The sequence below is a fragment of the Callospermophilus lateralis genome, chromosome 3 (assembly GCF_048772815.1).
Source record: "Callospermophilus lateralis isolate mCalLat2 chromosome 3, mCalLat2.hap1, whole genome shotgun sequence".
Taxonomy (NCBI): domain Eukaryota; kingdom Metazoa; phylum Chordata; class Mammalia; order Rodentia; family Sciuridae; genus Callospermophilus; species Callospermophilus lateralis.
This window is the reverse complement of record NC_135307.1, coordinates 48,317,676-48,337,663: the sequence shown is the minus strand read 5'-3', so window position 1 is coordinate 48,337,663 and position 19,988 is coordinate 48,317,676. Positions and strand designations below refer to the sequence as shown.

Genomic DNA, 19,988 nt, shown 5'->3' with positions numbered 1-19,988 from the left:
ACACTTTTTTTGGGGGGGGGGGGACCAATAGCTTCTAGAACTATGATACAATACATTTCTGTTGTTTACCCAGCCAGTTGATATTACTCTGTTATGACATCCTGATCAGACTAATAGAAACCTACACATCAATGAAGATGAAGATTGATAATAAGAGTGTCACACTGAGGTTTATTAAAATAAAACTATCCCCAAATGAAGAGAAAATGTAGAAAGCAGTAAGACAGAAGCAAATCACCAGACAAAGTATCCCCAATGAGATTAACAACTGATTTGTCAGAAATCATGGATGCCAGAGGCAGTACTTGATATATTTAATTAGGAATGGAACTGATGGGTCAAATAATGACTCTATATTTAAAATTCTGAGCATCTACCAAACTGTTTTACACAGTAGCTATACTACATCATAGTTCCCCCAGCAATATATGAGCATTCTCACTCTACATCCCTTACAATACTCATTTTTTCCTTTTTTTTTTCATTATAACCATTATAGTATCACAAAGATATAAAGTGGAATCACTTTGTAGTTTTGATGTGCATTTCCTTAAGGATCAATGAAACAGTGTGCTGAAGGAAAAACAAAACCACTAACTAAGAATCCTATCTTTCAAAAATAAAGAATTTAAGACATTCCTATATAAAGAAAAATCAAGATCTCCCTATAAGAAATGCTAAAGGCAGTTTTGCAGGCTGAAATGACATTCTTGATTTCAAAACTCACTACAAAGTTACACTGATCAAAACAGAATGATATAGCCATAAGGACAGATATTGTTTCAGTCAGTTTTTTTGTCACTGTGACCAAAAACCTGGGGGAAAAAACAACTTTAAAGTAGGAAAAGTTTATTTTGGCTGATGGTTTCAGAAGTTTAGTTCAGGGGCCACCAACTCCATAGCTCTGGGCCCAAGATGAAGCAGACTATTATGGAAGAAGAAACAGATCAGGACACGACTATCATGAAGCAGAGAGTTCCGTTCACCAGGTACAAAATATAAACACCAAAGGTGCTTCTCCAGTGACCTTCTTCCTCCAGCTACACCTAGCCTGTTTACAATTTCTACCCAGGTAATCCATATTGGCAGTTTAATTCACTGATTATGTAACACTTCTCATAATACAATCATTTCACCTCTGAAAACTCCTGCATTGTTTCACACATGATCTTTTGGGGGGATATCTCATATCTAAACCATAACAGACATATAGACTAATAAAATATACAGCCCAGAAAGAAATACAAATATCTATGGCCAATTAATTTTCAAAAATGTTGCCAATATCATTCAACTGAGAAAGAAAAATCTCTTCAATAAACCATGCTGGGACACCTGGATAACCATATGCAAAATTATGAATTTGGACCCTTAATTTTACTTCATATGCAAAACTTAACTCAAAGTTAATAATTGATATAAATATAAGAGCAAAAACTCCATAGCTAAAATGTGGAGGTAAATCTTGACTTTAGATTTGATAGTGAATCTTAGGTTGACATCAAAAGCATGAGCAGCCAAAAAACAATTAGAGGAGTTGGGTTTTATCAAAATTTAAAACTTTTGTGCATCAAGGGAAGTTATCAAGAAAATGAAAAAAAAAAAAAACAGTCCACATAATGGGAGTAAATACTTTCATTTCATATATCTCATAAGGTCTTAGTATCCAGAGTATGTAAAGAATTCTTAATAACTCAACAACCAAAAGACAATCCAATTAAAAAATAGGCTTAAATAGACATTACACAAAGATATACAAATGGCCAACAAGTACATGACTTCATTGATCATTAAGGAAATGCGCATCAAATCTACAAAGTGATACCACTTTATATCTTTGTGCTACTATAATAGCTATAATTTAAAAAAAGAAAAAATGAATATTGTAAGGGATGCAGAGTGGAAATGCTCATATATTGCTGGTGGAAGTATGATGTAGTATAGCTACTGTGGTGTTCACTTCAGCAGCATATATACTAAAATTGGAACAATACAGAGAAGATTAGCATGACACCTGTGCAAGGATGACACACAAATTCATGAAGTGTTCCATGTTTTTAGACAATTTAAACAGACCAATATCAAGTGAGGAAATACAAGACTCCATTAGAACCTTACCAACCATGAAAAGCCCAGGACCGGATGTATACACAGCCGAATTCTACAAGACTGTTAAAGAAGAACTAATACCAATACTCTATAATTTATTTCAGGAAATAGAAAAAGAGGCAGCACTTCCAGATTCATTCTATGAGGTCAATATCACCCAAACCAGGCAAAGACACATCAAAGAAGGAAAACTTCAGACCAATATCTCTAATGAACATAGATGCAAAAATTCTCAATAAAATTCTGGCAAATCGAATACAAAAACATATAAAAAAAATTGTGCACCTTGATCAAGTGGGATTCATCACAGTAATGCAAGGTTGGTTCAACATACGGAAATCAAATGCAATTCATTACATCAATAGACTCAAAGATAAGAATCATGATCATCTCAATAGATGCAGAAAAAGCATTTGACAAAATACATCACTCTTTCATGTTTAAAACACTAGAAAAACTAGGGATAACAGAAACATATCTCAACATCGTAAAGGTTATCTGTGCTAAGCCTCAGGCCAACATCATCCTAAATGGAGAAAAATTAAAGGCATTCCCTCTAAAAATTAGAACAAGACAAGGATGCCCTCTTTCACCACTTGTATTCAACATAGTTCTTGAAACACTGGTCAGAGCAATTAGACAAATGAAAGAAATTAAAGGGATATGGATAGGAAATAAGAACTTAAATTAGCACTATTTGCTGATGATATGATTCTATACCTAGAAGACCCAAAAAGCTCCACCAGAAAACTTCTAGAACTAGTAAATGAATTCAGCAAAGTAGTAGGATATAAAGTCAACCTCCATAAATCAAAGGCATTTCTGTATATCAGTGACAAATCCTCTGAGAAGGAAATGAGGAAAATTACCCCATTTACAATAACCTCAAAAAAAAATAAGATACCTGGGAATCAATGAAACAGGTGAAAGATCTATACAATGAAAACTACAAAACCCTAAAGAAAGAAATCAAAGAAGACCTTAGAAGATGGAAAGATCTACCTTGCTCTTGAATAGGCAGAATTAATATTATCAAAATGACAATACTACCAAAAGCACTATACAGATTTAAAGCAATTCCAATCAAAATCCCAATGACATTCCTCATAGATATAGAAAAAGCAGTCATGAAATTAATCTGGAAAAATAAGAGACTCATAATAGCTAAAGCAATCCTTAGCAGGAAAAGTGAAGCAGGTGACATCACTATACCAGACCTTAAATTATATTACAGAACAATAGTAACAAAAACAGCATGGTATTGGCACCAAAACAGACTGGTAGACCAATGGCACAGAACAGAGAACACAAAGACTAACCCACAAAATTACAATTCACTTATATTAGACAAAGGTGCCAAAAACATGCATTGGAGAAAAAATAGCATATTCAACAAATGGTGCTAGAAAAACTGGAAATCCATATGCAACAAAATGAAATTAAACTCCTATCTCTCACCATGCACAAAACTCAACTCAAAGTGGATCAAGCACCCAAGAATTAAACCAGAGACTCTATGTCTAATAGAAGAAAAAGTAGGTCCTAATCATCATGTTGAATTAGGCCCCGACTTCCTTAATAAGACTCCTATAGTGCAAGAATTAAAACTAAGAATCAATAAATGGGATGGAATCAAGCTAAAAAGTTTCCTCTCAGCAAAAGAAATAATCTGGAGATGAACAGAGAGCTACATCCTGGGAGTAAATCTTTACCCCTCACACATCAGATAGAGCACGAATCTCTAGAGTATATAAAGAACTCAAAAAGCTAAGACCCCCCCCCAAAAAAAACAACCAATCAACAAATGGGCCAAGGACTTAAGGACCTGAACAGACACTTCTCAGAAGAGGATATACAATCAATCAACAAATATATGAAAAAATGTTCATCATGTCAATCAATTAGAGAAATGCATATCATCTCACTCCAGTCAGAATGACAGCTATTATGAAGACAAACAAAAATAAGTGTTGGTGAGGATGTGGGGGAAAAGGTATACACTGCTGGTGGGATTGCAAATTGGTGCAGCCAATATGGAAAACAGTATGGAGATTCCTTGGAAAACTGGGGATGGAACCACCATTTGACCAGCTATCCCTCTCCTCGGTTTATACCCAAAAGACTTAAAAACAGCATACTACAGGGACACAGCCACATCAATGTTTATAGCAGCAGAATTCATAATAGCTAAACTGTGGAGCCAACCTAGATGCCCTTCAGTGGATGAATGGATTAAAAAAATGTGGCATGTATACACAAAGGAATTTTACTCAGCAATAAAAGAGAATAAAATTATGGCATTTGCAGGTAAATGGATGACATTGGAGAAGATAATGCTGAGTGAAGTTAGCCAATCCCCCCAAAAAACAAATGTTGAATGTTTTATCTGATATAAGGAGGCTGATTCATAGTGGGGTAGGGAGAGGGAGCATGGGAGGAATTGATGAATTCTAGATAGGGCAGAAGGGTGGGAGGGAAAAGGAGGGGACAGGGGATTAGCAACGATGGTGGAATGTGATAGATATCATCATCCAAAGTACATGTATGAAGATATGAATTGGTGTCAATATAATTTATATACAACCAGACATATGAAAAATTGTACTGTATACATGTAATAAGAATTGTAATGCATTCTGCTGTCATTTTTTTTTAAATCAATAAAAAATATAGCTATTGTGTAAAACAGTTTGGAAGATGCTCAGAATTTTAAACATAGAGTCACTATTTGACCTAACAGTTTCATTCCTATGAAAACACCCAAGAGAAATGAAAGCATATGTCCACACAGACACATGGGTTTGTAGCAGTATTTACTCATAACAGCCTAAAGGTAGAAACAATCCAAATATTCATCAATGTATGAATGGGTAAAGAAATTGTTTTATATAAACACAATAGAATATTATTCAGCCATAAAAGAATGAAGTACTGATATATCCTAGAACTTGGATGAATATTGAAAACATTATGCTAAGTGAAGGAAGCCAGACATAGAAGGTTAAATGAAAGTTTCCTATGAAATAGTCAGAATAGGCATATCCATAGAGACAGATTTTTTAAATATTTATTTTTTAGATGTAGGTGGATACAATACCTTTATTTTATTTTTTTACTCTGGTGCTGAGGATTGAACCCAGTGCCTCACACACGCTAGGTGAACGTTCTATCTCTGAGCCACAACTCCAGCCTGAGACAGAAATTATATTAGTGGTTGTTTGGGAATAGTCAGGCAATATAGGTTGTGATTACTTAAGTGTATGTTGTGTTCAGTTGAGTTGAATGTGATTTACTCACTGAATTAATTATTATTTACTAAGTGCTTTCCATATGCCAGACAGTATACTAGTCACTTTTGCATGGGACTTGACATTCAAGAGAAAGGAAAGACAAAGAATATACAAATAAACACAGAATATATCCAGGTGTTGAAACTGCAATGAATAAAAATAAATCATGTTAGGTAAAGAGTGAAAAGGTTGGAGAAACACGCTACTTTAGTCAGAGTAAAACCTGCCTGTTAAAATAATATTTGTACAAAGGCTAGAGGAAGTGAAGAAGCAAAACCAAGGGAATGACTAAGAAAAGAACATTCCTACCATCAAATATGGAAATATGCTTGGGATATTCAAAGAAATGTTAAAAAAAGAAAAGGTATGACAAGAGTAGGGTGAAAGAGAAGACTGGAAAATAAGTATGGAGAAGTAGCCAGAAGTCAGGGCCTTTTGGTCTATGGCTAGGACTTTGGATTCTATTTGAAGAGTGACAGAGAAGCCACTATTGGCTTAGGACAGGTGAGTTATATCATCTAAAATATGCTTTGAACGGGTTATGGCTATTACTGCCACAATATTCACCTTATAGGAAAAGTAGCAAACATCAATGCCTATATCACCAATTTTAAAATCAGAAAATGTCTACCTATGCCACCCAGTTCTTCTAAGTAGCTTGGTAACTTAGACAAGGCCCTCAATCTCTTCACACCTCAACCTCCTCACCTATCACATGAAGAATTGATTGAAGTCTCTTCCAGGCCTGCCATTCTATGATTCCAGAAAGTTCAGTAGACTTAACTATTATGTTGGTTCTTTTACTTAAGCAAGTGGTTCTCAATCAGGGGCAGTGTTTCCCTGTAAGATAAGATTGGCAATTTCTGGAGACAGTTTTATTTGTCATATCTGGGAAGGGAATTGCTATTAGCATCTACTGGGTAGAAGCCAGGGATGCTGTTAAATATCCAACAGTACACAAGACAGCCACTCTAAGAAGTAATTATCTGTCATTAAAGCTTTTGTTTAGGAACCCTGATTTATAAAAATTTTATTAAAATTTATAAAAATTCACACATATACATTTTATGGCATTGAAATGAATGCTTTTCTGACTTTAGATCCCCTAAGGTCCTGACCCAGCTTACCAGTTTGCTATTTATCCAAGCCAAGGAAGCTACAAGATATTTGCTCTTAAGTGATTTTCCATCTTGATTCTTTTTCATATGGGTAGAAAATCTAAACTTAAAAATAGACTACATATACCCTAGAGATTAGAGCTCTATCTGATGTGTGAGGGGTAAAAATTTGTTCCCAGGATGTAGGCTCCCTATTCACTTCACATATTATTTCTCTTGCTGAGAAAAAACTTTTTAGTTTGAATTCATCCCATTTGTTGATTATTGGTTTTAACTCTTGTGCTACAGGTGTCTTATTAAGGAATTTGGGGCCTGACCCCACGTGATGGAGATTAGGGCCAACTTTTTCTTCTATTAGACGCAGAGTCTCTGGTTTGATTCCTAGGTCCTTTATCCATTTTGAGTTAACTTTTGTTCATGGTGAGAGAAAGAGATTCAATATCATTTTGTTGCATATGGATTTCCAGTTTTCCCAGCACCATTTGTTGAAGATGCTATCCTTTCTCTATTGCATGCTTTTAGCACCTTTGTCTAATATAAGGCAGTTGTAATTTTGTGGGTTGGTCTCTGTGTTCTCTATTCTGTACCATTGGTCTACCAGCCTGTTTTGGTGCCAGTACCATGCTGTTTTTGTTACTATTGCTCTGTAGTATAGTTTAAGATCTGGTATAGCAATACCACCTGTTTCACTCTTCCTGCTTAGAATTGCTTTAGCTATTCTGGGTCTCTTATTTTTCCAGATGAATTTTATAATTGCTTTTTCTATTTCTGTGAGGAATGCCATTGGGATTTTGATTGGAATCTCATTGAATCTATAGAGTGCTTTTGGTAATATGGCCATTTTAATAATATTAATTCTGCCTATCCACGAGCAAGGTATATCTTTCCATCTTCTAAGGTCTTCTATTTCTCTCTTTAGGGTTCTGTAGTTTTCCTTGTATAGATATTTCACCTCTTTTGTTAAGTATTTTATTTTATTTTTTTGAGGATATTGTGAATGGGATAGTTTTCCTCATTTCCATTTCAGAGGATTTGTCACTGATATACAGGAATGCCTTTGATTTATGGGCTTTGATTTTATATTCTGCCACTTTGCTGAATTCATTTACTAGTTCTAGAAATTTCTTGGTAGATTTTTTGGGTCTTCTAGGTATAGAATTATATCGTCAGCAAATAGTGCTAGTTTAAGTTCTTCTTTTCCTATAGTTATTCCTTTAATTTCTTTCGTCTGTCTAATTGCTCTGGCCAGTGTTTCAAGATCTATGTTGAATAGAAGTGGTGAGAGAGGACATCCTTGACTTGTTCAAAAAAAAAAGACAAAAAACAAATAACCCAGTCAACAAATGGGCCAAGGACCTGAACAGACACTTCTCAGAAAAGGATATACAATCAATCAACAAATACACGAAAAAATGCTCACCATCTCTAGCAATCAGAGAAATACAAATTAAAACTACTCTAAGGTGCCATCTCACTCCAGTAAGAATGGCAGCCATTATGAAGTCAAACAACAAGTGCTGGCGAGGATATGAGGAAAAAGGTACACTCATACATTGCTGGTGAGACTGCAAATTAGGTGCAGCCAATTTGGAAGGCAGTATGGAAATTCCTTGGAAAGCTGGAAATGGAACCACCATTTTGACCCAGCTATTCCTCTTCTTGGACCATACTCAAAAGACCTAAAAACAGCCTACTACAGGGACACAGCCACATCAATGTTTATAGCAGCACAATTCACAATAGCTCGACTATGGAGCCAACCTAGATGCCCTTCAATGTATGAATGGATTAAAAAATGTGGCATATATACACAATGGAATATTACTCGGCACTAAAAAATAACAAGATCATGGCATTTGCAGGGAAATGGATGGCATTAGAGCAGATTATGCTAAGTGAAGTTAGCCAGTCCCTAAAAAACAAATGCCGAACATCTTCTCTGATATAAGTGGGGTGACTCAAAATGGGGTAGGGAGCAAGAACATGAGAGGAAGATTATCACTAAATAGGGAAGAGAGGTGGGAGAGAAAGGGAGGGAGAAGGGGAATTGCATGAAAGATAGGAGACCCTCATCATTATACAGAATACATGTATAACGATGTGAGGAAAAAGAAAAACAAAAAGAAGTGAGTCACATTAGATTGGGTAGAGAGAAGTGATGGGAGAGGAGGGGAGGGGAAGTGCGGAATGGAAGGACAGCAGAATAAAATAGACATTATTATTGCTGTATGTATATACGTGACTGCATGACCAATGTGATTCTGCAACCTGTACATTCAGAAAAATGAGAGATTATATCCCATCTGATTCAAATGTATGATATGTCAAGATCATTGAACTGTCATGTGTAACTAATTAAAACAAACAAAAAAGAATCATTTGCATAATGAAGTCATTATTTCACATCGAAAAAACAAAGACAAAACAAACTAGACTATAAAAACAACATTCCAGTAATGCACAAAGAGGTGTCTTAAATTATGTGTACTTATATTAAAAGTACACCTCAAATACTGAGTGTGACTTCAGGTAAGTTACTTGACATCAGTTACATTCAGAGGCTGAGACCCTCTGGCATAGGGATATTGTTTTCATGATAATTTGTTGCAAAATGCTTAGCCCAGTGCCTGGCATAAGGTAAACATTCAATGAATGTATTGTAATTTGCTAGGTAGGCTGCATATGACCTGAAGTTTGTAAATTATTTTTTTTACTTTTCTGGAACATTCCCTGTTCTTCCCAACTCATCCTCCCATTCTCTTTTCATGTTTTCTTTCTAATCTGATTATAAACTAAGAAATTAACTTCTACTCTACAGACTTTAAGAAATGGGTATAAAAGTAGTTTCTAAGTGAAGGCCTGGGGACCTATACTTAGGACAAAAGTGCATGGATTTCTGCATGTTGACTGCTTAGAGGCTTTCTTAATTCCTATATTCCCAGTTATGTTCCAAGTAACAGAGCTCTGACACATGAATGACCTCTGCATGTTGTTCCTATTATATCATAGTTAGGTATTGAAAAAAGTTGCCTCATTAGCTGCTATAGTTTGGATCTGGAATATCTCCCACAGGTGCATGTGTTAAAGGCTTGATCCTCACCTTGGCGCTTTTGGAAAGTGGTAGAACCCTTGATGTGGGGCCTACTGCAAGGTCTTTAGATCATTGAGTGTGTGTCCTGAAAGGGACCCTTGTGTCTTTCAATTTCTCTTTTACTTCCTAGACTTGAGGTGAACAACATTGTTCTGCCACATGCTGCCCACACTGAGGTAGTTCCCTGAAACAGACCCCAAAGCAATAGGGCTAATCAATCATGGACTAGAACTTCCAAAATTGTGAACCAAAATAAACATTTTATTAAGGTGATTATTTCAGTATTTTTATTACAATAACAAAGATAACACCTTAACTATTTCATTTACAGTGTTTAGTAATCCCTTAAATTTTAAAATGCTTTAAGTACTCAATCTAATCAGCAGAACCTAGAATGTCCTTAATGAAAACATATCATAGTATTTGTAAATAAGCTTTGAGAAGTTATACTCAGATCTATGGATTTTAAGCACATAATATTTTTAATACTTATGAATAAGAGTTTTTAATAGTTAGACTTAAGGAAGACAAAATCTTTCAAAGGGAAAATGTCATTTTTTTAAAAAAAATATTTTTATTAGTTGTTAATGAACCTTTATTTTATTTACTTATTTATATGTGGTGCTGAGAATCGAACCCAGTGCCTGACATATGCTAGGCAAGCACTCTACCACTGAGCCACAACCCCAGCCCGGAAAATGTCATTTTAAGTGTAGCTTTTCCTAAATCTTTTTTTTTTTTTTTAATGACAGGCACTGTTGGTTCTCTCCTTCTTCCATACTGGCAACCACCCACCACTACATCCTGGTTACATGACCATGCAGCAACATACATTTCCTAATTTCTTTTGGACCTAGGTATAGCTCTTGTGGCCAAGTTCTGGACAATGAGTTTGTGTAATTTCCTTTCTCTTCAGGCTGGAGCTATATTTGTGGCTTACCATTGGGTTATTACACAAGGGTGAAATAAATTTTTGTCTCAAGTCATTATTATTTTGGATGGCCCAATACAAAAACTTTATTTCAATAACTCATTGAATAAACTGTCAAATATTTAAATTCAGTTGTCATTTTAAGGTCCCTGAAAGTTTCATTTTCAGCCATTCTGTACAGTGATAATACTTATGTAATTCTTAACCAAGATTAGATGGAAAAAATCAACAATTTTAAAAACACAAGCTTGAGCAATAGTTTTTGCTCTATTAGGGCTGTACAATATTATTAAAATAACAGAAATAACAATGTGATGAATTGAGTCCCATCATCTGAAATAGCAGGCCAAGGTTTAGTTTCCCAGGGCTAAATCTCCCAGCATTCAGGTATTAGCCATGTGCAAATTTAGCTGTAGATAAAAGACATATTCCGTTATCAGAGGTCTTAGCACAATGGGTATTTGTTGACTCTGGACTGACCCTTGCAGACTCTCAAGCTCCAGAACGTTATGCCTGTGAATGATCTCAACTATTCCAGAGGTGTATCACTGGATTACAAGCAATATTAGGCCTTGCTTTTTTACCTAAAGAAATCTGTTTTAGTCTAGAGAAGTTAAAAAAAGGAAGCAATGTTTTTAGTCCAACCACAAACCTGCACTCATCTTTTTAGAAGCTCTTCCTTCAAAGGTGAAAATATTCATGAGAATAATAATGTCAATAGCTATCTTTAAATCTTAACTTGATAGTATCATTACATTTCCTAAAATAAAGGCAGGGAAGGCAAATATCTACTTATACTGCAAGACAGTAGCATCTCCTCCATCAAATTATATGATCCATAATGGAGGGATGTTTACTGCTAATATTGCCAGTACTTAGGAAGGCTCTCAATGAATCTAGAATGTATGTGCCTTGGGATTTAACAGTTATGATTACTTATTTTTAGAAACTTTAGAAATTCTCCTTACATATAATAAATGAGTTTGGGGGTTCTTTAGTTATTTTAGATTTCTGTATGACAGAATGTATTTTGTTTGGTTTATGGTTAATAATTAAATTGACAATTTCAGGGCTGGGGTTGTGGCTCAGTGGCAGAGCACTTGCCTAGCATGTGTGAACACTGGATTTGATTCTCAGCACCACATATAAATAGGTAAATGTCCATCAACAACTAAAAAAAAAATGTGTGTGTGTGTGTATACACACACACACACACACACACACACACACACACAAATCTCATTTTTTACCAGAGGAATCCTAGAATGGAAGCCCACCTCTTCTGTCACTCCTTGTTTCATTGTGGAAAACTCAAGTCTCTGCTCAGTTTTTTCTCAGTTGTAAAAGGAAGGAAATGCTTTCTATTGTGTGAAATTGTTTCCACACAACATAAAATCATCACTTTTTGACAAAAAAGTGATTTAATGTTACATAATCATGACCTTATATTTTAATCAGTGAAAAGCTGAAAAATACTATGCAAAAGCTTTTATTCTACATAATTAGCAAATAATTCTGAGAACTATTTCTTGGGGAAAATTTCAAATTTAGCCATTTTAATCAAATGAGAAACTTTATTTTTGAATATCTAATCACATAAGCAAGTCTCCCCAATTCCTCACTCTGAATAATTTTTCCAGTCAGGTATTAGTATCACTGACTTTTAATGGCTCAGCTAAAGAAATAAAGTATGAAATCCTAATACAGTATTTTGTACGTTTGACTGGAAATCATATATTAAATTTAATTGTTCATATACAAAGGTTTTGGCCTTCAAAAATAGCAATTTTATATGGCACAAAATAAATGTATTTAGTATTAAATACCATGAATTAGAAATAATAACAATAGCCAAAGCCTCCCAGTTGTCCCTTCTATTCTTATCATTTCCTGCCTGTAGGGGTGTGGTGGGTGTTTCTTTTAAAATTTCACAATCTTGTGTGGCAGGAATTTGTGTCTCTCCTACATAGCAGTTTGCAACTTATGGTTTAAATGACTATTTTTTGTTTTGTTAACTATTCTAAGAAGCTAATATGAAAAAATAAGTGTTTTATAGAGAATATACTGGAAATTCCTTAATGTTCCTGAATTATTTAACTCAGTGGTTCAAAAACTTTATAATGTTCATAATAATCTATAGAGAACTGGTTAAAACAGGTTTCTGGGCCCTAATCCCAGAGATTCTGATTCAGTAGGTGAGAGTGGAGCTTCTGAATTTCACTTTCTACCAGATTCAAAAATTATGTTTGGTTTCATACTTTGAGAACCTCTGAGCCTGGGTCTAGAAGACTATTTGTAACCAGGCATTTTCTCTTTGGTCTTTCAGCAAATAAAACTAAAGCTTATGAGGTTTGAAATAAATTTCCTTAAAGCCATTTTCTCATCTGCCTTGACTTAGTTGCTTCAGTCTACAACTCAGGATAACTCCGAGGAATTGTTCACCTGTCCACTCTATAGAACGGCACTGTGTTCTGTCCTGCCAGTGGGGCAAGGGTCGCTCCAGCCTTACTCTTGGAGCTTTGGCCCTAGTGGCTTCACTTGCGTTATCAAAGGCAGAGCGTCCTACTTGACAAACAGCAGGAAGCTCTTGATAGAGAAGCGCGGGGGGGCGCCAATCTAAGAGACCAAGCCTGACATGCTGCGGTGAGTCCACCTACTGCCATCCTCCAGTTTTCTCTCCAGAGACCTTTCCTGAGCGCAGGGAGACCAGTCGAAGGGAAAGGCCACCCAGAAGCAGCGAAGTAGGCAGCGTCCCACCCACCAGAGATCTAGTAGGGAGCCAGTGCCCGAATCGCCGTCTCTGGGTAGTACCTGGATTGCTGGCGCCCAGGAAACCACCCGCCAGAAGACCAACCCAGCACCGACTGTTATCCGGAGAGGCGGCGCAGGCCAGGATTCAGGAGCGAGCTTGATCTCTCATCCCAGTCCCCTCCCTCCTTCTCCGGCTGTGAAGATGTCCGCCAAGCCCGAAGTCGGATTAGTGCGTGAGGCTTCTCGGCAGATCGTGGCCGGTGGTTCAGCTGGTAAGGCCGGGCCCCGCTCTGCTCCGCTCAGCCGGAGACTAGTTCTTTGCCCCATTGCGTGCCCCGAAAACATTTCTCAGACAAGCTTCCCGGCCCAAGTTTTATCCTCTTTCTTAAAATTCTGCGCGGCCGGTTCAATACCTGAGCCCGCAGAGCACAAGGGCAAAGGAAGCCAGAGCGGGCTGAGAGTGCCTTGTGTCCTAGATAAAGTCGCCTCGGCACTGATGCCAGCAGCTCTTGGGTTCCTGGCCTTCTCTGTTCCTAGGCTGCAAGAGGCGGGCAGCACCAAGTCTTGTAATTTGAAGGAAGTCTTTTTTGCTTTGCTGGCTATTTTGTTCTGTTTTACTTAAGTTTGCTAGCACTTGTAGATTCTCTCCAAAGTAGCACAGATCTTACACAGATCCTTCCTTGCTCATCAGAGTATTAGGTATGACTCTGCAGGGCTTCTTATTGCTTACCATTCTTTCTTGGGAATATAATTGCGCCATAAATAGGCATATTAAAATTAAATGCATATTTTAACACACAAACAGTTGGTATAATGGAATTACAATTTATGGAGAGTTATGTTGTAGGAGAAAGAGGAAAAACCGTTAGCAAATGATATGTCATAACCATTCTTGGCAATAATTGTGTTAAATGTAGCTGAGGAAATTTACCATGAAATTATGCGCATGGATTTTAAAAAATATTTAAAAGTGTAATTGATTAATTTAATCTTGCATACAGTGGTGCGTTTTATTATAAATACATAACAAATAATTACCATAACAAATAAATACCAGAATTTGATAAGTGTGATTATTCCTTTAATAAATTATGATGATACTAATAAATCATATTAAGACAAGGACAAGAAAATGTTTAATGTTGATTAGTAAAATTTACTATATTTTAAAACAGATTTGGGCTATTTATAAAGGACTACTACAAATTATGACCAGTATCATCATGTTGAATCTTAGGGGTACCACAAGCAACTAGATGTGTCACAATGTGTACACTTTTCTGAAGTTCATATCTCATTATTAATTATTAGTAACAATTGAGGCATTAATTTCTTATAGGTAATTGTGGATTGTCCACCCATTATGATGTCAGTGACCCTACTGCCTACTTTTTAAGTTGTTTCCCAGTAGTGGTGATGAACTTGCACTGATTTATTCACAATTTTTGGTGGATTTCACAATGGCCACAGCTCTGCTAGCTCTACCTGACTCACTTTATTCCCAGTCTGTGACCTTGATCAAAGAAAACTCACTTGTCCCAGAGGGAAAGTGGAGCTAGTTGGTTAACATCTTAAGCTATGAACAGTGATTAATAAGCATCTGTATATTGGTGATTAATAAGCATCTGTATATTGGTTTAGATAATAATAATATGTATTAGGCACAGCTAAACTCAAAGGATGTTAAAAGTAGATCAAAATTTAATCCTATTTATGGTGTTTTGTTGGATAAGTATTTATCATACATATAATGTATGATGCCATCATATAGTCTTATGATTGTAACTAGTATGAATGAAAATTAGGACATTTATAAGATAACTTTAAAATAGTAGAATGGTTAATTTATATAGTTTGTACTATGAGGTTTTTGATAAGTGATGAGAGTAATTTATACTTTCATCAGAGTGAGAAAGAGTACTTGGCCAAAAGCATTTTCATAAGACTTTATTGCAACTGTAATAAATGCAATAATCCTTTTGCATATACTAGATCAAGGATCAGAAAAAATCAATATACAAGAGAAGCATAATTTTAATAAAAAGAAGATGCATTTGAATTTCTAGCACAGGAATTCTGATTTCTGGTACTATCATCTCTCTGTGTATTATATGATCTTCTGGTTGTAAAGTTCAAAAATACATTGTAAGGGAATGTTCTCTTAGAAAAAATATATAAACTGGGGAGGTTTATTGGAGAGCTAGCAGCATGTCTCATGGCATTTAAGGTCCAGTGTGCATTTCTGAAGAGGAGAAGGAAGTAGATTCTCTTTAGCTCTTACTTCTTTTCTTTGTCAAATGGTCAAACATCCCCAAGGCAGCAGGTTGGTGGCTAATAATAGGGCCATAGTGTTACTACTACAGCTGTTAGGATGGTTTGGCATACTCCACACATTTGCCTGGTAAAGAAAACATGCTCAAGTGGATTTAGTTCATTACAGCTGAAGTAAGTCATATTGTACCTAGTACTCCAGACAACACTGACCTGAAGAGGTCGAATGATAGACTATGAGTGACTGGTCCCTTGCTGTTGAGGACCTACCTCTGAACCACAGCTGAGTAGCTTTATAGATTTGTGATGAAGTCTACAGCTGTAACATAGATAGGGGTGAGGTGGAAAGTCATGTGTTTCACTGAAACCAAGGAAATGGATGAGAAAGGCCTTGCAGCAGTCTTCCATTAGATAATAGTCTTCCTTTAGGGAGGAAAAGCTGCCTTTCAGCAGCTAACAGGGCAACTTGTCTTTGTTTCACTTGGAGAATTCACAGAGCATTCTGTCAAGACCAGATTAGGCTGTGATTGGGCCTTGCCATCCTGGCTTATATAGAGATATCCAAGGTTGTCAGGGTGTACACTTGACAAACAGGGAGAGTTATTTCTCTGTGCCATCTTGGTATCCTGAGCATTGTTGTTTCTTGTAGTTAACTACTGTTTTCAGCTTTCATTGAGCTCTTCTATGTGGCAGAACCTGGTCTCCAACAGCTTTTAAATATCCATGCCTTTGACTTCTGTTCCCTGGTAAACATCAGAGACTGACTTGCTTTCTTTTAATTTTTGTCCAAAATCCTAAGGAAAGACTCAAAACAATCCAGAGTTGACAGGGTTCCACCTCTACATCAATCAACTCTAGCCAATCCCCATGTGAATGTGTGGTGCTGTTATGCCAGATTTGTGGGACCCCAGTAGACCTCAAGGAGCCGAATCTGATACAATCACACAAGAGTCTTTATTGCAAGCTCGAGCCTGGACTCACAACCGTTCCCGACACAGGGTCCCAGGGAGTGAGCCCTGGTCCTTTGTTCAGTGAGATTTTATGTTTTGGGGGGATACTCTATGCGTCACAACATCACACAGGAAATCATTCCATACCACGGGAAAATCAAACAACAACTCTTAACATTGATTAGCACATTCAATGGCAGAAACAAGTTAGGTAGGGTGATTGGTTAATACAAGAGGGGGATTCCTTTGAACTGATTGGTTTAGGCCACGAGGGGTGTACATGCTAAGCTACGCGGTTTCCCAACATGTTATCAACCACCATAAACTACTTGGGGATCATCTTGCATTCCAGGTATTTTCCCTGTCTCATGCTGATTGGAGGTTGCTAGGGGAGTTGCTATGGGTCCTCACCTAGCCTAACTGAGTCAGGGACACCTGGTGCCACAAACCTCTCCTGTTATTTACAAACAACTCAGCAGGATGGGTATGTGCTTAGGAATGCTCTGTGGGTTTTTCCAAGGACAAAGTTCACTCCCCCTTCCTTGGACAGGCTTTGCTCTGAGGTAGAGGCTTGTTTCTCAAAAATGGAGTCACATTAGTTTCTCATTCCACCCTTTGTCTGGAAACTTGGGAACCAATCATGGTTCCCTCAGTTGGAGGTCTATAATGCGCAGGTCTTACATCTTGGTAGGATTCTCCTTCTGAGTCAAGGGCTTGATAGTGGGTACACAGAACCAATATCTGAACTGTGTTTACTCTGTTCTTGATGAAAGCCACTAGCTTGTTCACAAATGGTCCTACTAAGGTTGACACTAGAGTAAACAGTAACCCTCAGGGGACAGTCCTTAACTTTTCAGACTCACTCAAAATTGGCCTCCTGACTCGATTTACCTATCTACACTGTCTATCTATTTCTGGCTTCATTCCCTCTTTAATTTTAGGAACTCCTTATTGCTGTAAGGAGAAGGGGCGATGGCTCGTTCTGGCTGCTTCAGAGCTGATATAGGGCATCGAACATGAGGGGGCTTGACATGGGAGACGATGTGGGGGATGTGAGTTCCCTTTTAGAAGTCAGTTCAATTTGAAGTTTGGTTGGGGAAGAACAGGTTGTAAAGTCATCTGGGGATGGGTGCTTCTATGAGAGAAACAAAAACCATGAGTACTGAATAAATGTTGCAGCAGCTGGAACATGTCACTGTATAGAAATTCTCTCACCAGGCTCTAACATCCCCAGTTATCAGGACTGTAAACATAATATTTAACTTTTAGTGTTACAGATATCCTTCCCCATAAGATACAGTTTAATAATTTAATGTCATCTGATATTGCAAGATCCTTTTACTAGTATGACCTGTGTCTAATAGAGAAACCTTTAATTCTGTTACTCAGGGCTGGATAATCATACTAGCAAACACCAAGCCTACCTGTGTAGGTTAGGAATATCTGTAGGCCTTAAACTAAAAACTTCTGTCTCTGGCAGCTCCTCTTGATAGTTTCTTTTGATAATTATCAGGCATTCTTGCCTAAGAATCTCTTCTGTAGCCTCCAGTCTTACTTATTCTTGGGGGCTAACACAAGGTGTAAACCTTAAGTTACATTTAACTATTATTATTATTATTATTATTATTATTATTATTATTATTTAAAATGCCCAGGAATAGCTGTGTTTTGGTTTTAACTGTCTTTGCTAAATGTTTAAGATGAAGCAAGTCAAACTAACTTTTCCATGGGAATCCTGGGGGAACTTTGGAGCAGCTTTTCAGTTCTGCTAGTGCCATTTGCGCTAGGATGGATCCAGGTATTGCTTGACCATGTGGCTTCCCTTGGAAGCATCAGGGATGTCTCCCTTCTCCGGTGAGAAGCAAATGCACTGATTGGCTTTCTGTTCTCCAGTGGTCTCATTAATCTCCCTGATCGGGAGGTTATGTGGCCCAGAGTTGCAAAGCTCTTTAGAGAAGTCCCCTGCTCCCTTGATTCAGACTGACTCAGAGGGCAAGAGCCAAACATTGGTTTTCTTGGCCCTTTTAATTTAACTTTAATTTTAAATCTTAATCTTAAACATCCAGCAAATCAATTTCACCAGAATACTGGGCTTTAATGTCTATCTCTCTATCCTGTAGGTGATAACTTATCATCTTACATTAACCTAGGTTGTGTGTTCTTAAAACAACACCTCTGCAAAACATTAACAAGCAATCTTTAGATCATTTATAAGAAAACTACAAAACAAAATTAACAAGAGTAAAAACATATTTAGTTCATGTAATAGCTACCTTGAACTTTGGCAGAGTTATACATCACATCCTCTGTTTGAGATCCTAGTAATCTTGACAAAAACCAACTTTTGGACACAACTTTAAATGTACTGAAATCTGGCCTACTTCTTTCATAGTCATTTTCACATGTAGTGAGATGGGACACAGGCCTTATCTCAGGTAAGGCGAGGCTCTTCATAAATCTTAAGTAAAGTGCTGTAGTTCTGAAGCTGATCTTTGCTTTTTAAACATCATTTTACAAAGCTTACATAAATTGTTGTTCAAGTTCACATGAATATTAGCTAACACAATATAATATCACATCTAAAGCATGAATTAAAGAAAGGCTGAAAGCTTTTAACCTTTTGTAGAAAAGTAGCAAAGTACTTTTGTGTTTTGCAATATTAACCTTTCCACAGATTAGGCTCTCATTAACTTAAAAATACATTTAAATGTATTTTTAAGGCTCCTATTTCCTCCTCTAGAGGTGGCCACCCTTTCCCCTGGTTTCTTAGAGACATACATCCCATCACATTTTCATTAATCACTGTGTTCAACTTTGAGCATTTCTCTGGAATCTATTGTGCTCTTTGAAACTATTTGTTTTGTCTTTGTTCTTAGCTTCAAGTAATACCGTAAGATTCAGATAAGAGAGTCATAGAAGGTATGATGAGGAACCTTTAGGAAGATCAGCAAGGTGAATTCTGAGGAATCACTAAACATGAAGATGAGAAGAGATCATTCTTTGTACTAAAAATGTGGTCCTTGGAAGAACAGCAAGGAGTGTGGTAGCACCTGGAAGTTTGTTAAAAATTTAGAATCTCAGGCCTCACTTCAGACCTACCACATCAGAATCTGTTTTTCAGGAAGGCCAGAGATCATAGTTTGTACTTTATAATTTTAGTAGCACTGTTAACAGAAGAAAAGTCTTTCTTATCTTTCATTGCTGGTTGGAAAGATAATTAATCAATTCTGATTTACCTATAATGTGCTCTCAGTTTAACCTTCAGTATCATTTTCCACCCTTCTACACATTCCATTCAGTTTTTGCTAAATAGATCTGATCAACATTCTTGAATGATGCATGTACCTTTCCACTTCATTATAGTGTCTGGAATGTCTTCTCCCTATTTTCTCTGTCTATTGAAATTTTATCCATTTTCTATGGCCCAGCTTGAAAATATTTTTCTGCATAAATGTTTCCCAGATGTCCTCTATAGCT

General features: G+C 36.8%; 1 protein-coding gene and 1 non-coding gene across 6 annotated transcripts in view; both read left to right on the top strand.

The window, feature by feature from the left end:
• Positions 1-19,988, top strand: part of Slc25a21 (solute carrier family 25 member 21) — a 502,454-nt gene that overhangs the window by 7,963 nt on the left and 474,503 nt on the right. For 3 of the 5 annotated variants that reach the window (XM_076850211.2, XM_076850213.2, XM_076850210.2), the window contains exon 1: positions 13,092-13,562. The exons of 1 other annotated variant lie outside the window; for it this stretch is intronic. In XM_076850211.2, coding sequence (XP_076706326.1) covers positions 13,493-13,562 — 70 coding nt within the window. In that variant the 5' untranslated portion in view covers positions 13,092-13,492. Of the gene's footprint in view, positions 1-13,091; positions 13,563-19,988 lie in introns of those variants that run through there. One more of the 5 variants, XM_077109142.1, reaches the window with a different exon arrangement.
• LOC143395970 (U6 spliceosomal RNA) lies at positions 1,953-2,059 on the top strand. Its single transcript, XR_013090875.1, has one exon. It is a non-coding gene; the product is annotated as a U6 spliceosomal RNA (small nuclear RNA).